Source organism: Fukomys damarensis, unplaced genomic scaffold (assembly GCF_012274545.1).
Source record: "Fukomys damarensis isolate Sample0158 unplaced genomic scaffold, DMR_v1.0_HiC HiC_scaffold_18, whole genome shotgun sequence".
Lineage (NCBI taxonomy): Eukaryota > Metazoa > Chordata > Mammalia > Rodentia > Bathyergidae > Fukomys > Fukomys damarensis.
Genome location: NW_022900930.1, coordinates 50,675,446 through 50,691,519, shown reverse-complemented (window position 1 = coordinate 50,691,519; position 16,074 = coordinate 50,675,446). Strand labels below are relative to the sequence as shown.

Below are 16,074 nucleotides of genomic sequence, written 5' to 3'. Positions count from 1 at the left end.
CTGCACAGGCGCCCCGTCCTGGCCTTCGCTAGCAGAGACGTAGCTCGAGGTCTCCCGCGAGTCCACCTCTGCCCCCGGCTCGGGGCCCTTCCCCAAGGCTGCCGGGGCTTGAGGGGGCAGCGGGGGCCAGAGGTGGCCTGAGCCCGGCGCAGGGGGACAAGAGCAGCAAGGACCATCGTTCCCAAAGGCGGCGTGGATCTTAGACAGGTTTCCCGTTTTCAGGGCCAGCTTTAACAGCAGCCAGTGGTGCTGGCTGAGGAAAGAGAGACCCCTTGGGCTCTGGCCCCCGGGCCGTGCCCCTGCGGCGCCTTGCTCCAGGCTCGGGGCCTTCTCAAGACTCGGCAGCTCTAAGCTCTCCGAAGGGCACGAGCCTGGGCTCTCAGGCCTCTTCCAGGCTGGAGCATCTCCCTCTGCCTGTCCACAGCACTTGGCCGCTAAGCCCTGCCGGATGTTTGCGGACTCCGGGTGCAGCAGGCTATAATAAATCACCAGTGAGACACTGCCTGGGAAAGAAAGAGGGCACGTGGTTACATTCTTGGAAGCCGGCATGCTCTGGATGGTCTGCAGGTGTAGCCGTTTTGGAAACAATATATAATTTGGCCCCCCAATTAATACTCTAGTTTTAGCTGGGCCCAAGCGATGGTGCACACCTGTGATCCCAGCACTCGGGAAGCGGAGGCAGGAGGATCGCTGGGAGTTTGAGGCCAGCCTGGGCTATGCAGTGAGTTTCAGATCAGCCTGAACTACATAGTGAGACTCTGTTTCAAAAAACAAAAAGATCCTTTCTGGGATGTTAGAGCAGGATATTTGGAGAGGAATCTAAGCAGACCCCAGCTTCTATAAGCAGCAAAAGTGTCTAAACGTAGAATTGAAAAACAAAGTTAAGTCCTGTTGGTTCTGTGCCTTCTCCCTGGAAGGTGTCTCCCACCGAAGCTCGGTGCGTGTGCCTGTGCGTGTGTGCATGTGTCATCCACAGGAACTTCTTTACACTGTCTCCACTTCAAGGGCCATCGGCTCTGTGCCCACAGATCTCAGAGCGGGCAGGGCAGGGGTGAGAAAGCCTCACAAACAAGGGCAGCAAAGCACAGGGTGAGAGTCCACGTCAAGCAGTTTCCACGGGCAGCAACAGCAACTTCCTCTGTGCACAAACATCTTAATCTCATTGTTGTCAGCTGTCGGTGTTGATCAGAAGTGTTGCCGGTGCAGTAATCTCTTTAGCAGGTTCCAGTCAGCCGCCCCCGCTGTTTCCAGCTTCCTGCCGCCCCGAAGTGTCGGGTTCAGGGTGCTGGAAATCACCGCGAGGCCTGAAAACGCTGCCGGGGGAAACCTGCGGTGCTGGGGGCTGCAGCGTGGCAGGCAGAGGAGCCCAGAGGCCCAGGACCTGTCCTGGGCATGGAGAGGACGAACCCAGGGCAGGAGCCGGGACGGGTGACACAGTCCGGCTCTCAGGGCCGCCTGCAGCAGGCACCGCCGCCACGTGCCTCTCACGCTGCTGCATTGTGACAGCCCCTGGACAGGGCGTGGCATCACCTCGCAGCGAGCCTGGGCACGGTGCACCATCAGGGACAGCGCTCCTCAAGGCCAGGCTGCTCCCTGGGCTCTGGTGCAGCCCTGGCTGCTGGCACTCAGTCAGTGCACAATGCAAGTTGGCTGAGGGAGAGGAAGAAAGAGGGGCACCCTGGGTGTGAGCCACAACTGCCTTTTCAAAAAGCACTGACTTCTTGGGATGTGCTTGATTGTGAACACATCCCTATGTAACTCAATCTTCAGTAATGCCTGGGTCCCAGATTTCTTTTTCCTTTACTTCGAATGTCTATGGCCAAGGATCCCCTCTGGAGTTTGGGCAGCAGCTCCCCCTGCAGGTGGGTGTAAGAACAGCAGGCAGGTGGATGTCCTGGGGTCCCTGAGCCACCACGATGCTCCTGGTCAGGCTGCCCCAGCCCAGCCAGAAGGTCCACGTGAGCACAGCTGGCGAGGGCCTCCATTCCGTTCCGACTCCTCTACCTGGACGTGGCCTGGCATGGGCCAGGGCACCAGTGAGTGCAGGGCTGGCTGTGCCGGGCATCATGCCATTGTCACTGGTGGGTGCACAGCGGCTCCGAGCCCACTGTCCTCCTGAGATGGTGCTTTATGAAGGGCGCTGTGGCCCCCACTCTGGGAAACAGGCTCTGCCAAGAGAAGGCAGGCGCCGACGGTGCCCATAGCCTACGCAGCTTACACCGAGGGATGAAGCTGAGTTGCGGAGGACCCACCATGTGAGCCCAGCGTTCTCCACGAAAGCAGAGCCGGGGCCGGTGGGGCAGGTGGAAGCGGTCCGCTGGAGTGGGGCCTGCTCCATCTGGCTGAATGGATCCATTTCCTGTCCTGCTGTTGTTCTACAGCCTTGGGAGGTGTCACCATTGGGGAAACTGAGTAAAGGCTACAGAGATCTCTGTTATTTCCTGAAACTGCAGCGATCTCAAAAGAAAAAGTCAAGTTGAGAAGGAAGGGTTTGGCTGGGCCGCCCGCTCTACCAAGCTGTGGCTTTAGTTGGCTACGGAAGAGGGGAGCAGCGGAAAGCCCGGTTTGCTGGGCTCTCCTGAGTCTGTCACAGGCCACAGTTTGTGAGTCTCCTCCTGCTGCAAGTGGCTGCATCTCTACAGCATGGAGCCCAGGCTGCTCCTGTCCCTCAGGGTCCAGATCTCGAGCCTCTGGGTGAGGCTCAGGGTAGGTGGCTAGGGTAGGGTGCAGGTGGGGTGAGAGCTTGGGGCTAAGCGTGGCTGCAAACACCTGCGCTTCTCCGCGCTGGGCCTGCGTGGGGCGAGCTGGTGGCCCCAGGCCAGCTGCACTGCAGGCCCAAGGCAGGAAAAGTGAGTCTGTGGGTGGGGTGGGAGCTGCTGGACTAGGGCAAGAGAGGAGGCTCAGCACTGGGAAAGCACGGTCCACGGACCCGAGCGGGGCTCATACCCGCGGCTGAGCTGAGTGAGCACCCAGCCTTGGGCAGAGCGGCTGGCTCAGCCTGTCTGGGGTACCTTAGTCCAGCTGCCGCGCGGCTGTGCTCCGCTCCTCCTGGCCCGGAGGACGCCCCCCACCCCAGTGTACACTGGGCTCTGCTGTGCCTCCAGCCAGTGCCCGAGCTCGGTTTCCCACCCTTTAAATCCACCATGAGCGAAGGACATGGAAGGAGAGGCTCGGAGAGGAAGGCATGAGGGGTCTTACCAGTCAGAAATCCAGCCAGCACCCCGGCCACGGTGCACAGTCCGGCCCACGATGCCCCCTGGGTGAAGTCTGTGGCCAGCAGCAGCAGGAGGGTGTTTTCCAGCAGCATGACCTGCGGGGCCGGGGAGAGATGCGACCTGTCAGAGATTCCTGCCCCGGCCCGAGGTTTCCTCTGTCCTCCCGGCCGAGCGTGGCTTCCCAGGTGCAGGTCTGCTGCGGGCCTAAGGCCTCTGCCCGGAGCCTTTCCCCGGTGCAGCCCATAAGTGGAATCACAATCGGCAGCTCATTTGTAAGAAAGCGCTGAAAAACCTGTGTAACTTACCGAATACAGTATCGAAAGTGAAAGACAGAGTGGTGGTTCATGTGCACGTTTGTACCCTCATGAAGCTGAAATTCATAATTTGAGTATTGTGTAGGAGAAAAAAGACTTAAATTATAATCCTGACATGCTAAAGTCTTCCACAGATTTGCCATGCCAATTCATTAGCGGCATCTGGGTCTAGAAAGCTCAAATAAGGAAGAATTAGAAAGCTTACCAGGGCTGCTTAGTGACCCTAAGAACAGACCCGCCCTGCGGACCCCAGCCAGGGCCCCCAGGCAGCATCAGGCACTAGGCAGAAGCATAGACAGCCAGGAGCCCTTCTGTCCTCATGCCCACCAGCAGCTGGGTCCCCTCCGTCCAAATTCTGAGCTTTCTCTCAGATTCACCACTTGTTTCCTGCCTTTCCTGCCGCTTTCTGGTTCTGGCCCTGTCACTTCCGGTCTGCTTCTTCCTTCTGCATCCTTGGTCTGCAGTAGCTGGTGCTGTTGTGACCGAGCCCCTCAGCTTCGAGGCCGACCCCCCATGGCGTAGGTGGTGCTGTTTACCATGACGCCCGACTTCCTGTTAGGGTCACTTCCCAGCATTCCGGCCCCTGTGATCTCCGCTGAGTCTCACCTTGAGCAAGGTCGACCTGGGCTGCTTGTGGCGGGACAGCGGCAGGTGGTTCTGTGTGCCTTCCACCCTGAGAGGCCCGGGCAGCCCGGGCACACTTTCTAACCGCCTCCGACTCCCCGGGGACCATGCCCGTCTTCCTCAGAGCGGCTCCTGAGGAAGCTCAGAGCAGTGCCACCCAAGAGCCTCTGTGGCCGCCAGGCTGCCCTCGCTGCAGGACCATGGCGACCTCACTTCCCTGATCACACGGGCTGCATCCTCTTGCCCTGCACTTGTGTCTCGCAGGCGGGCAGCTCACACCCTGAGGCCTCGTCCCCTCCCCAGCACGGGGAGGGCTGTGTGTGGCAGAAGGGAATACACGCCCCACAAGGGACAGAGACCGACCCTCGCTACAGGCGTCTCCAACTGGAAGCGATTCTGGCACGTTCCCCATCTTTTTTCTTTCCTGACATCTACCCACCCATATTCTGCTTTAGTTTTTGGTCATTCAGGTTCCAATAGTTAGGAGGTATTATTTTTTTAAAGTAGCAACCCCCTCTGCTGGACTAAAAGCTGGAAGACAGGCATCAGGCAACCTCTGAGTGGAACTGGGTGATTAACAACACATGAGGGGCCTTGGGAGACGACACCAACTACAATTGCTTTTAGGATTTTTGCTGAAGTGAAGATATTCCTTCTTTGATAGGAAGAGTACATACCCTACCACATGCTACGTCTACTGTGCGAGTCGGGGTTAAAGAAAGCTGCCCTTGCCACTTGCCAGGTAGAAGCAGGCCATCCTGTCTCTGGAAGGGCTGTCCCAGAAGTTCAGGTAGCAGAGGATGTACACGGCGCCCACCAGCAGGGTGAAGAGCCGCCAGTGGCAGGTGCTGTACACGATGTCACTCTGCTGGGCCACGAGCCAGAATGTCATCCCCAGCCAGTGGGTGCCTGGAGAGACAGAGCGGGCGGCAGTCAGGGCCCACGGAGGCGGGGGGCTGGCCGGGACACAGCTGGACTGGAAGACGTCAAAACCCCGAGGAGGTTCGTGGGGCACAATCTGCCTTTGCACACACATGCTCTGCACACTTGCGTCTCCTAAGGCCGCTGACCTAGTTTGGAGTGGCAAACTAGCCTCCCTCCACTACCAGGACTGGATGTCAGGCGCTGATGCCTCTTTCATGCAAAAAAAGCATCTGAGGAGATCACAAAACTGACTTCTAGTGCACTGTTGTCGAATTGTTAGTACAGGAGCCAGGCCCTCCACACCCAAGGGCAGAACTCCATGCGTTCCCTCTATAGCTCTTACTCCCACACTTTAAGATGAAAGATACCTTCCAGAGCTCAAGCTGAACGTTAAAATGGAGGAATACAACACAACTAACCTCTTTTTAGGAGCACAGTTGCTTTTAAAAAATGGTCTTTTCTGCCAGTAACTATTAAATGTTTGCCTGGGGCCCAAGGGCCAAAATATTTCGCAATGTCTCCAGTTCTCCTAAAACAAGAGTACACTGTTCCTTCCCGCCGGGGGCATTCACCGATGGCCAGCAAGGCCTGCTGTCCTTGGCAGGGACACACAGGCCCCATTCAGGAGTCCTCGGGGCCAGGAGGCTTCCTGTCAGCGCCATTCCTATCTATGCTGCGCAGGGGCCAGGGTTCCGCAGAGCTGTCCCATGGGAAAGGGAGGCAGCGCCCCAGATTCAGCCTTCCGGGGAGACGCACTACGCTGTACCCTGTGCACTCAGCTCCTTGCCAGAACTTCTTTTTTGCTACAGATCAAACTTGGGTCCTTGAGCTTGCGAGGCAGGTGGTGGCGCCCCTAAGCTAAGTCCCCGTTCCTCTCTGGGGACTTCTGCGGCCGGGTTCTTGGGCTGTGGCCGCGCATGCCAAGTGCCCAGCACGCACGGCCCCCCACCCTGGACGCTCCCTGTTCGTGGCTAGAGTCCACCTGAGCCCGTGCGCCTGGGCTGACTGTGCCTGCTTTGCAGAAGCTGCCCTGAGCCAGGTCTAGGCCTGCCCTTCAGTGGCCTCGGGTTTCCTGTGCCCAGGGCAGCCCGGTGCTTTGCACGGGTGTGGTATGAGCGTGGTGCATCTTCCACTCAGGCCCCTGTGGCCAGGGCACCTGTATCCCTGCTGGGCCAGCCCAGCCCTGTGTGAGGACCATGCAAGGTTGTTTGTGATGAGTTCAGCCCCGGGCAGCCTGTTACACAGCAGTAGAGGACTGGTCCATGAGGCCCTCTTACCTCCGACCACCAGAACCCAAATGTGATAGGCTCTGCAGAACAGAGCCAGGCTCAGGACGCGGGCCCCCAGCATGCCCATGCGCCACAGCTGCTGGCAGAGGAGGGCAGCCCATGGCACGGCTCGGTGACTCGGCCTCATGACATCGAGGACACAGGTGTAAGACACGAGGGCCCAGGACAGCGAGGACCAGGACAGCAGGGCACTGACCCCTGGAAAGGAATCAGACAGTTGCGGTGTTCCTGCAGGCAGTGGAGAGCCATTCCCAAGGATTCTCTGTGGGCTTTAGACCTCTTGGAAAGCCCAGCCAGCAGAAGTGCATCGCTGGTCAGACTCTTCGGTGGGGCTAACGACAGCTGTGCGCGCGCGCGCACACACACACACACACACACACACACACACACACACACACACACACACACATCTACATGCAGGAAGCAATAGCTAGGGCAAGCTAGCGGGGCTGCCTGATTCCCCTGAGCAGGGCTTTGCCAACCAGGTGTGCCTTCTCTCCCCTCGGAAGTTGCTCACCCACCTGGCACAGCGTCCGTGAAGCCTGAGGCCAGAGTGACGTAGGTCAGCAGCAGCAGGTGGGGGGCGCTCTGCAGCAGGCCTTCCAGGAGCCGGAGCCCTGCCAGATCGGCCGCCTGCAGCTGCAGCTGGCCCAGGCCGGGTTCTTGCCTGCCCCTCCGAAGTGCGGCCCAGGCATCCCAGTGCCTGAGAAGAGAACAGCTGGTGACACCGGGACAGGGCCCCCCGGGATTGCCCTTTATCTGCAGCAGTGAGGGGCGGTGAGGGTCAGCCAGTGCATAGCTGATGTCAGGGGTCACAGACAGCAAGCTGAGGGTGTCAGTTCAGGGACGGCCCTGAACTGGGCAGCTCAGCAGGCCCGGAGCCAGGCCCCATGTGGGACAGAATGAACTCCCTCCGTGCACAGAGGTAAAGACTTCAGCCGGTCCTCCCAGGCTGCAGAACTCTGTGCCCTGGAGCTGGGGCCCACGGAGAGCAGTGGGGAGGGACAGGGCTGGGCTTCCCTGGGGCCCGCAAGAGGCCCACGGGGCTGGAGCGGAGCAGTGATGTGTGGGTCCCCTGACGTAAGTCGGCTCTGAATTTCAGGTTGTGGGACTTGGATTTTTCCCTGGAAAGATGAATATTGTTTGGGGTTTGGGATAAACACATGAATATACATGTGTGTGCATGCGTGTGTATACAAGATGTGTGTGAGTGTGCACATGTGTACCTGAGTGTACACAGGAGAGGGACAGCAGGACGAAGGTTAAAACAATGCTTTCAGCAGTAATTCCTGCACAGGCCGGTGAAAAGCCAATAGTCCGAATGGGAAGGAGGGAGCTGCTGCAGGGGACACTGCGGGATGGGGACCAGGACCCGCCTGCGCGGGAGGAGGTGAGGGTGTAGGGGGCTCTGGGGCTTGGACCTGGAGCTGCCACCCCCAGGAAGAAGCCCTGAGGGTGCAGGCCACTGGGAGCTCATCAGAGCGGGCTGCTCTCCCGAGTGGAGAGGCTGGGTCCCCGAGGGTGACTGAGGGTCAGGACGGAGACGACAGCTGTGGCTGAGGGACTAGAAGTGGCCTGAGGAGGTCACCGTGGGTAGCAGAGGCCCAAGGACAGGGCCTTGGTGCTGCGTACACAGAAGGACCAGGGCCAGAAGGCGGAGCTACTGGAAAGTGGGTGGTGGTGGAGAGCCAGGCCTCAGGGACAGCAAGTCTGGAAGAATTTGGTGTCCGCAGTATGAAGGGCAGGAGTGAGGCAGAGACCACGTGTTCAGAGGGTGGTCAGAGGCTGGCACGCCCAGAGGCGGGAGAGCAGACCCCTCCGTGTTTGGTGCACCCAGGGCCCCGCCCTTCGGTGTGGAAAAGGAGAACAGACAACGCCCACCTCCTTCTGCTTCTGTAAACCCACCGGAAACCCTCTGATGCTCTCACCTGGTGGGCGCTGTGGGAAGAGGAGGGGTTGTCCAGGGCACTGTGGGCTTGGAGGCTGCGTGGGGACCTTGGGTGACCCCTCCGGCCTGCTGCACGGCGCAGTGCCCACAGCCCCATCGGGGACCCCAGTCCCCTCTCCTGAGCCAGAGCGGCACGGCCTTCGGGTCACCTCGGGAACCCCACCAGGAGCCCCTGTGGCCCTGCGGGGGCTGATCCTTGGCCAGCACTGCTGCGTCCAGGAGGAAGGCCCGGGAAGGATGTGTAGGAAAAACATTTTCCTTTTTCATGATTTGTAAGCCTGGTGAACTGAATTCTTACTGAGTCTTTGAAGCCAAGATTCCTGACACGAACTCAATGTGGAGAAAAAAAGCACAGAATCCAAAGGGCCGCCGTGCCCTGCTCCCCTTGGCAGTTTCCCCTTCCATCCTCCAGAAGGCATCTTTGCTTCGAGATGCTTCTCATTAGGCGCTGGGGTTAAACGTAGGGCCTTCTCTGAGCTACACCTCAGCTTCCCCCATTTTCAGAGTTGAGATGGTCTCCTCAGGTCACTCAGACTGGGGCTTGGATTTGTGACCCGCCTGCTTCAGCCTCCCACAGCTCAGGGATGGCAGCTGTGCGTCACCACACCTGGCTTCCATATGCATTTTACCGGTGTTGACTGCAGGAGTAAGAGGCGAAGGTGTTTCCTAGAAGCCCAAGGGAGGGAAGCATGTGTACACGAAAGGCCTACACAGGAAGAGAAACTGGACAACGGGCAGCCTGGGTGGGGACAGATGGAGCTTCAGGGCGCAGGGTGGGCCTGCTGGGGAGGGCAACGCTGGACAGTGGGAGGTGGGGTCGGCAGGACGAGGCACTGGGGTGGGGCCCACTTCTGGGAATGGGGAAGGTCTGGGTGGACCCGGGGCCTCTGCAAGCCGGGGCAGAGGCACAGCTCGGACCCAGAACCCTGGTCAGTGCAGGGAGGCAGAACCCGTGGACAGCAGGGCGATGAGGGAGGCGTGGGGCTCAGCCTGGGCCTGTGTGGTCGCCCTGACCTCCGTCCGTCCTGGCCCCTGCTCTCCCACGCTTGCTTCTGCCTGGGTTTCTGTCCCAGCCTGGGGACCCACGAGGGTCTTCTCATTTCCAGCGGCATCACAGTGGGGCAGCAGCACGAGAAGCACTTCCTGCCCACACTGACCTCCGCGGGCTGTGCCCTCCCCACCGGTGCCCTCAGGGACCCTGGGCAGCTCTGCGCCGGGCTGTGCTTGGAGAACGACAAGAACTCTGCTGATCTGGACAGGCTGGAGAATTCCTTTGGCTGTGGGATGCATCCACAGGGCAAAGCCCGGGCCCCACCCACCTCCTCCACCCCTCCGTGCGGCTCGGCTGCCTTCAGAGACTGAGCTCAATGCCACCTTCCTCTCCAACCCTCAGGGCACCATGAGTCATGAAGGTGGCAGAGAGCCCAGGATCCTGGCTGCAGTAAGCACCACACAGGCTGTCCATTAACCCAGCTGAGGTCCTTGGGGTCAACTTTATCAGTAAGCGGCAGTCTTCCCTCACCAGCGGCTGGAGCAAACCCTTGCTTAGGCACCACCCATCGCTAGGAGAATCAGACTCTGGTCTTCCTCTAACATTGGATGGTGCTGGCACCAAGGTAGCCAACAATGCAGGGTTCCGGCGATGGCTGTGTAGTGTTCCACGTGCTGTTAAATAGCCAGTCTCCACCTATCTGTGCTGGGCTTGTGCTCTGTGCCCGTAGTTTGATTGACTTTCCTTCGAGAAAAAACTCTCAGTACGCTGGGAGGCTGATGCAGGAGGATCTCAAATTTGAGCTTAGCAAATTTAGCAACTTAGAGAGAACCTGTATCAAAAATAAAAGAGAGCTGGGGTGTGGCTGAGTATGAAGGCTCTGGGTCCAGTAACACACACACACACACACACACACACACACACACACACACACCTTCCAGCGTCCACTAAAGAAAGATCTCTAAGCCAGGATGCCAGCAGGTAGTACTTAGGTGTTCTTCTGTCAGCTTGTGCTGAGTTCCCAAGCGATTTACAGGCTTCCAAAAGAGTAAAAGGCTGTTGGCAGCATCAGTGAGAGGGTAGAAACAAAACTCCAGTAGAGAAAGAACCTAAGTTGTCGCTACCAGTTTCTCCTGAAAAGTCTGCCTTAGGACGAATACAGTATCACTTGGGATTAAACAAAGAACGATTTAAAGCCTTACATTTTGAGAAACAGCTTTAGATCGAGGCTCGCGCGTTGCTGACTGTTCTGGTTTTGGCGGACTCTTCTGAGCGATCCATTCTCCTGGGCAACTCGGGATCCACGGTTGTTTTGGCTCCCCCTGCAGGCGCTTCGGGCAAACTGCACCCTGAAAAGCTGGATTTGCTCTAGAACAATTGGCCTGTGTTTTCTCTGGGATCCCACTGTGCCAGCTCCAGAAGGAGGAAAGTCCCCGCTTTCTGCCTTCACGCGCAGAGCTCGTCACTGTGGAAGTCGAGTTCTGCGCGTTCGCTTATCCGTGAGGTAAGCGACACCGCAAGCTGTACAGCTTCTTGAATTGTGCTGGCTGTCCTGAAGCCGGGAGCTAAATTTGTGGCTCACTTGTAAAACTTCACATTTTAACTTTATCTTGTGCTCCAAAATTTTGCCCTTTTCCCTGTTTCTTCTCACTTCTTCATTCTTTTTGATTTTAATTTTTTTGTCCTTTTGAATTGTGTATGATTTTTTTTGTTCACCCTGACTTTTAAAAAAATAAATCTATATGACTTTTTTTCTCTTGATTTCTAGTTTTCAATTCTCTCTTCACTCATCCATACTGATTTTTAAGTAGATGCCAGAAAAGCGCTGGATTCAGGGCCTTGGAAGGCAGAGTCACCGGCACTGTTCCCGTGAGAGCCTCGTTCTGCTCCGCCCCACGCTTGCTCGCAGCGCTGCTGCAGCTCCCCTTGCACGGGCTTCCTGTCCATGGCGCGGTCCTGTCCTTGGTGACCACACGGCCCAGGCACAGTGAAGAGGCGCAGCCCTTCCGGTTTTATTACAGGAAGGGGCTGCCGAGGGCTGGAGCGACAGGGCCCAGGGCAGGGAAACGGGGGAGCCCGGATGTGCTCTTGGTGCTGCATGCATGGTGGGGACACCCCAGGGAGGGCAGGAAACTGGGGTGATCACTTGGTTTCTTTCTCAGGAGCACCTTCCACCGGCCCTGGCAGTGCCCTCGGGTGGGCACCTCACTCCGGTCTCGGCCTCTGGGACCCTCCAGAGGAAATTGGGGGCAGCAAGGGCACAGGCTCGGGGCAGACAGCAGCCCTTGCTGAGCTCCCGGGAGGCACCCTGGAATCTTATCTGCGATCCAATAAAACCGGGCTGCAGGCTTCCTTGGCTGAAACCTCGGATTCTTCCCTTCAGCCCCATGAGGTGACAGGTGGCTGTGGACCAGCACGTGCCCGTTGTGTGAACTCAGTGCCACCTTTCTTCTGACAACACCCAGTGTCCAGGAGCCCCGGGTGGAAAGGTCACCGGACCGCAGGTAAGCCACGGGCCTTGGGCCCACCCTGGCTCGGCCTCTGGGGGAAGACCCGGCTCAGACCTCAGGGGACTTCTTTCTGAGACAAAGGTTGTGGCAGACTCTGGCCATCTGTCTTGTCAGCGCCACCTTCTCCAGCCTGGTGACTGGTGTGCAAACAGCGCTACCCTAAGCGAGTTCCTTTACGCGGCTCCAAAGTCGGAGAATGGATGGAAAGAACAGCAAACCAGAATTAGCTGAAGACCACAGAAAGCTTTTGAAAGGTCTCAGTGCATCCGGAGGATCCCGGATGTCCCAGATGTTCAAAGTAGTGGGCAGGGCGGAGAGGTGAGCAGCACTGAAGCCGCCACTTCCTGCCTGGGGACCAGGAGCCCAAGCACAAGGGACGCCCCCCCCAGCACCCAAGGGGCTGCTGTGCTTACCGCTTCCAGATGCCGAGCTGCAGCAGGTGCAGCCCCAGCAGCCAGTGGCGGCTCTGATGCCTGTCTGCCGGGAACCACAGGTAGCTCAGGCCCTGGACCAAGAGGCCAGGCAGCAGGGTGCAGAGGGCCAGCCATGCCCAGAGGCGCTGTCCTGTGGCTAAGAAGTAAGCCACAGAGCCGAGGCCTGGGGAGAGGAGACAGGGGTCACTGCGCTGGTGAATGGTTAAGCAGGCTGTGCTTTAGGGGCTCTGGCTTCTTTCTGGCTGGAAGAGAGCCCTTTCCACAGCACCGCAGGCCCAGACGTGCAAGCTAAGCCTCCCAGCCACCTGCTGTCCCTGATCTCACGTGGGAGCCCACTCTCCTCTCCTTCACTATGGGAGAAGTTCAAGCCTGGCTGGGCCAGGTGCACCACACTCCTGTCTCCTGAGCTAACTCGGAGACCTTGCTAAGGCTGAGCTAACGCACCTAAGTGTGTAGACGCTGGGTCTAACAGGCTACACCTCCGCCCCTAGTCCATGACTCCTTTGCTTCGTCCAAGAAAAGTCACTCTACTGTGTGTCCAATAAGATATCGCCAAATGTTAAATGCTCTCCCATGCTCCTCCCCGTGGTTGTCCCTATATGAGCCTGTGCATTTCCTGAATAAAGCGGAAGCGATCCAGAAACCTCCCTGGAGTCTGCCTGGTGATTTAGCGCCTTACCCTCCCAGTCCGAGCTCCCGAAGCTTGTTCTATGAGCGGGCTCTCAGATGACAATGCTTTGCCACAGCAGGGGCCCACGTGGGAAACTGCTCTCCATCCTGTGCTAAACGCCTGCCCTCCCCACTGTTACAGGCTGGACTCCCTGTCCCCTGGCTCCAGACTTTGCCTCCTGATGGCCTAGCACCATCCATGTGGCCCTGCAGGCCTGCCAGGCCTCTTGACTCTGCCGCCACCTGTGACCATGTGAATCTTGCTTTCCCGAGCTTCTTCTGGGTCCCTGTGTCACCCAGCCTGATGGATCATCTCATTAAAACCAGAAACAAAACAACCTGATCAGCAACACAGTGTCCTGAACCAGCAGGAAGACTGTGGGGGACCCAGCCAGGGAGCCAAGGGCCTGCTTGCAAGGGGGTAACAGGGAAGTGCTGGGCACTCCTGAAAGGAGCTACTGGCTAAGGTCAGTGTTCCCCCAAGATTGAGAACGAGACAAGGGTGTACACTCTCACCACTCATGCTGCACAATGCCAGCCAGAGCATCTCGGCAACAGAAAGAAAGCAAGCAATACAGATAGGAAAGGAGAAAGTCCAACCGGCCTCGTTTGCCAATGATGTGATTCTGTACCTAGAAAATCCTAAATACTCCACTAAAAGACTGTCGGAGCTGAGATACAAAATCAATACAAAAAAATCAGTAGATTTCTTTTTTCTTTTCCTTTTTTTTTTTTTTTTTTTAAAGACAGGGTCTCACTGTGTATTTGAGACTGACCTGGAACTATGTAGCCCAGGCTGGTCTCGAACTCACAGAGATCCTCCTGCCTCAGCCTCCCAAATGCTGGGATTACAGGTGTGCACCACCACACCCAGCAGTAGCTTTTTTATATAACACCAACGAACTCGCTGAGAAAAAAATCAGGATAGTTATCCCCCCCCCACATCTAGGAATAAGCCTAGCTAACAACCTGAAAAACCTCTACAAAGAAAATTATAGAGCGCTAAAGACATGGAAGAAGACACCAGAGGTAGGAAGACCTCCCACGTTCCTGTGTCGGGACAATTAGAACTGTTAACAAGCTGGCGCGGTGGCACATGTCAGCAATGCCAGCTACTCGGGAAGCTGACGCAGGAGGTATTGCCAAGTTTGAAGCTAACTTGGGGAACTCAGGAAGTTGAAATGAATTTTTTTCTCTAAATGAAATTAACAACAAAAAAAAGGTTGGGGATGTAGGTCAGTGGCAGACAGCGCTTGCCTAGCGAGCACCTGGCCCTAGGTCCAATCCCTAGCATGGTGGCGGGGTGTTAGAGAGAAGTGATCTGCAGCCAGTGGAATTTTCACCAAAATATCAACAACATTCTTCACAGAGCTAGCAAAACATAAAACTCATATGGAAGCACAAAGACGCTCAATACCCTCAGCAGTCCTGAGTGAAAAGATCATTGTGAGAGACACAATGCCTGATTTCAAAAATCTACGACAGCACCATGGTAACAAAGACAGCGAGATGCTGGTGAAAAGAAAGAGAAAGAAAGAAATAAAAAAGAAAGAAGTCAAGAGACCAAATAAATAGATACACCCTGAGGAAACACAAGAGAAAGTAAATAAATCCATGCATCTCTGGCCCTCTGACTCCTGACACAGGTGCCCAAAGCAGAACATTGGAGAAAGGACAATGGTGCTGGGGAAAATGGTGTTGGGAAAACCGGATATTCAAATGCAGAAGATTAAAACTGGACCCCTATTTCTTACCCCGTGCAAAAATCAACTCAGAATAGATTGGAGACCTTAACCTAATAGCTGAAACCCTGAAACTATTAGAGGAAAGCAGAAGGAAAACAAGATTCCACACAGGCAGTGACTTTCCAGAAAGAACTCCAGCAACTCAGGAGATAAGAAGCAAGAGCTGAAAAATTAAAAATCTGCACAGCAGAGGAAACTATCAGCAGAGCAGGGACAACGTACAGAACGGGAGAGAATCTTCCCCAGCTGCTATTCAAAGAGGATCAATATCCAGAATACACAAAGAACCCCCAAAACTTAACAAAAGACCCCAGCTATTCCATAAAAAGCGGGCAAATGATCTGAACAGGCACTTCTCAAAAGAAGAACAAATCTATGAAAAAGTATTTGGGCAACAGGGAGACGCAAATCAAATCCACAGCGAGAGACCACCTAGACCTGTTCAGAATAGCTCTTAGGAACAAAAAGTAACATGCTGGCCCAGAGGTGCAGGTGGGCATGGGTCAGGACGGCCTCATGGGGAGGTGGGGAGGCTTCTCACAAATGGAATCCTGGGCTTCGCAGGAGAACGATCCGGAGGACATCACGGGAAGCCAGACAGACAACTGCCACCCGCGGCAGCTAAAGAAAAGATGACTGAGCAGCAGAGGCACTAGTGGCCGGAGGGGACAGGCTGGATGAGAGGTGGGAGGGGAGACCGTGCGTGGAAACGTCACATCGAAACGCACTGGAGTGTAATTATACATTTAATTGGAGGAAAACAAAGGCGCAAAGGCTGGCCCAGAGCCGGTCAGGTTCCCAGAGCAGGTCAGGTTCCCGCCGGGGCCCGCAGGTCCCCGGCGCCGGGCGCAGTCTCCCTCCAGCCCCGGAGCCTCCAGCCTGCAGCGAGGCGGAAGTGGGCGGAGGCGCTCGTCCCGCGCGGGACGGGCTCCGATTCAAACGGGAAAGGCGCGAAAAGGTGCCATGTTGCCAGCCTGCACTCGGGCTCGGCCTAGACCCCAAAGGGAGCCCCTGTTCTCCCGAACCCGTCTTCTCCTGGCCGGCGAAAGCCACAGAGAGCTGCATGCGGCGTCCTCCGTTGCCCGGGGGCACGGGGTGGGAACCCTGCATCCGCGGGGAATCTTGCACGGGGAGAGGGGCCCCATCCCCAGGGGGCTCATGCACGGGGAGAGGGGCCCCACACCCAGGGGGCTCATGCACGGGGAGAGGGGCCCCGTTTCCCCGGGGACTCATGCGCGGAGAGGGACCCCCATCCCTGGGGACTCATGCAGGCCCTGGATGGAGCGCAGGGAGGGAAGGAGCAGGGAGTCCTGCAGACGTCCGCACGGGTCGTGCCTCTGCCAGGGCTGGCGGGCGGGAGGAGTCGCCCAGCGTGCGTCGCACGCAGTGCTTGGCGGGCCGAGCCCCGCAG

General features: G+C 57.2%; 1 protein-coding gene across 1 annotated transcript in view; it reads right to left on the bottom strand.

Moving 5' to 3' along the window:
* Positions 1–15,369, bottom strand: part of Xkr5 (XK related 5) — a 15,986-nt gene extending 617 nt beyond the window's left edge. Inside the window, exons 1-7 of the mRNA XM_033765565.1 lie at positions 15,205–15,369; positions 12,229–12,412; positions 6,888–7,069; positions 6,355–6,564; positions 4,893–5,062; positions 3,199–3,310; positions 7–503 (exon numbers count right to left, since the gene is read on the bottom strand). Coding sequence (XP_033621456.1) covers positions 7–503; positions 3,199–3,310; positions 4,893–5,062; positions 6,355–6,564; positions 6,888–7,069; positions 12,229–12,412; positions 15,205–15,247 — 1,398 coding nt within the window. The 5' untranslated portion in view covers positions 15,248–15,369. The remainder of the gene's footprint in view (positions 1–6; positions 504–3,198; positions 3,311–4,892; positions 5,063–6,354; positions 6,565–6,887; positions 7,070–12,228; positions 12,413–15,204) is intronic.
* Positions 15,370–16,074: the final 705 nt, after the last annotated feature.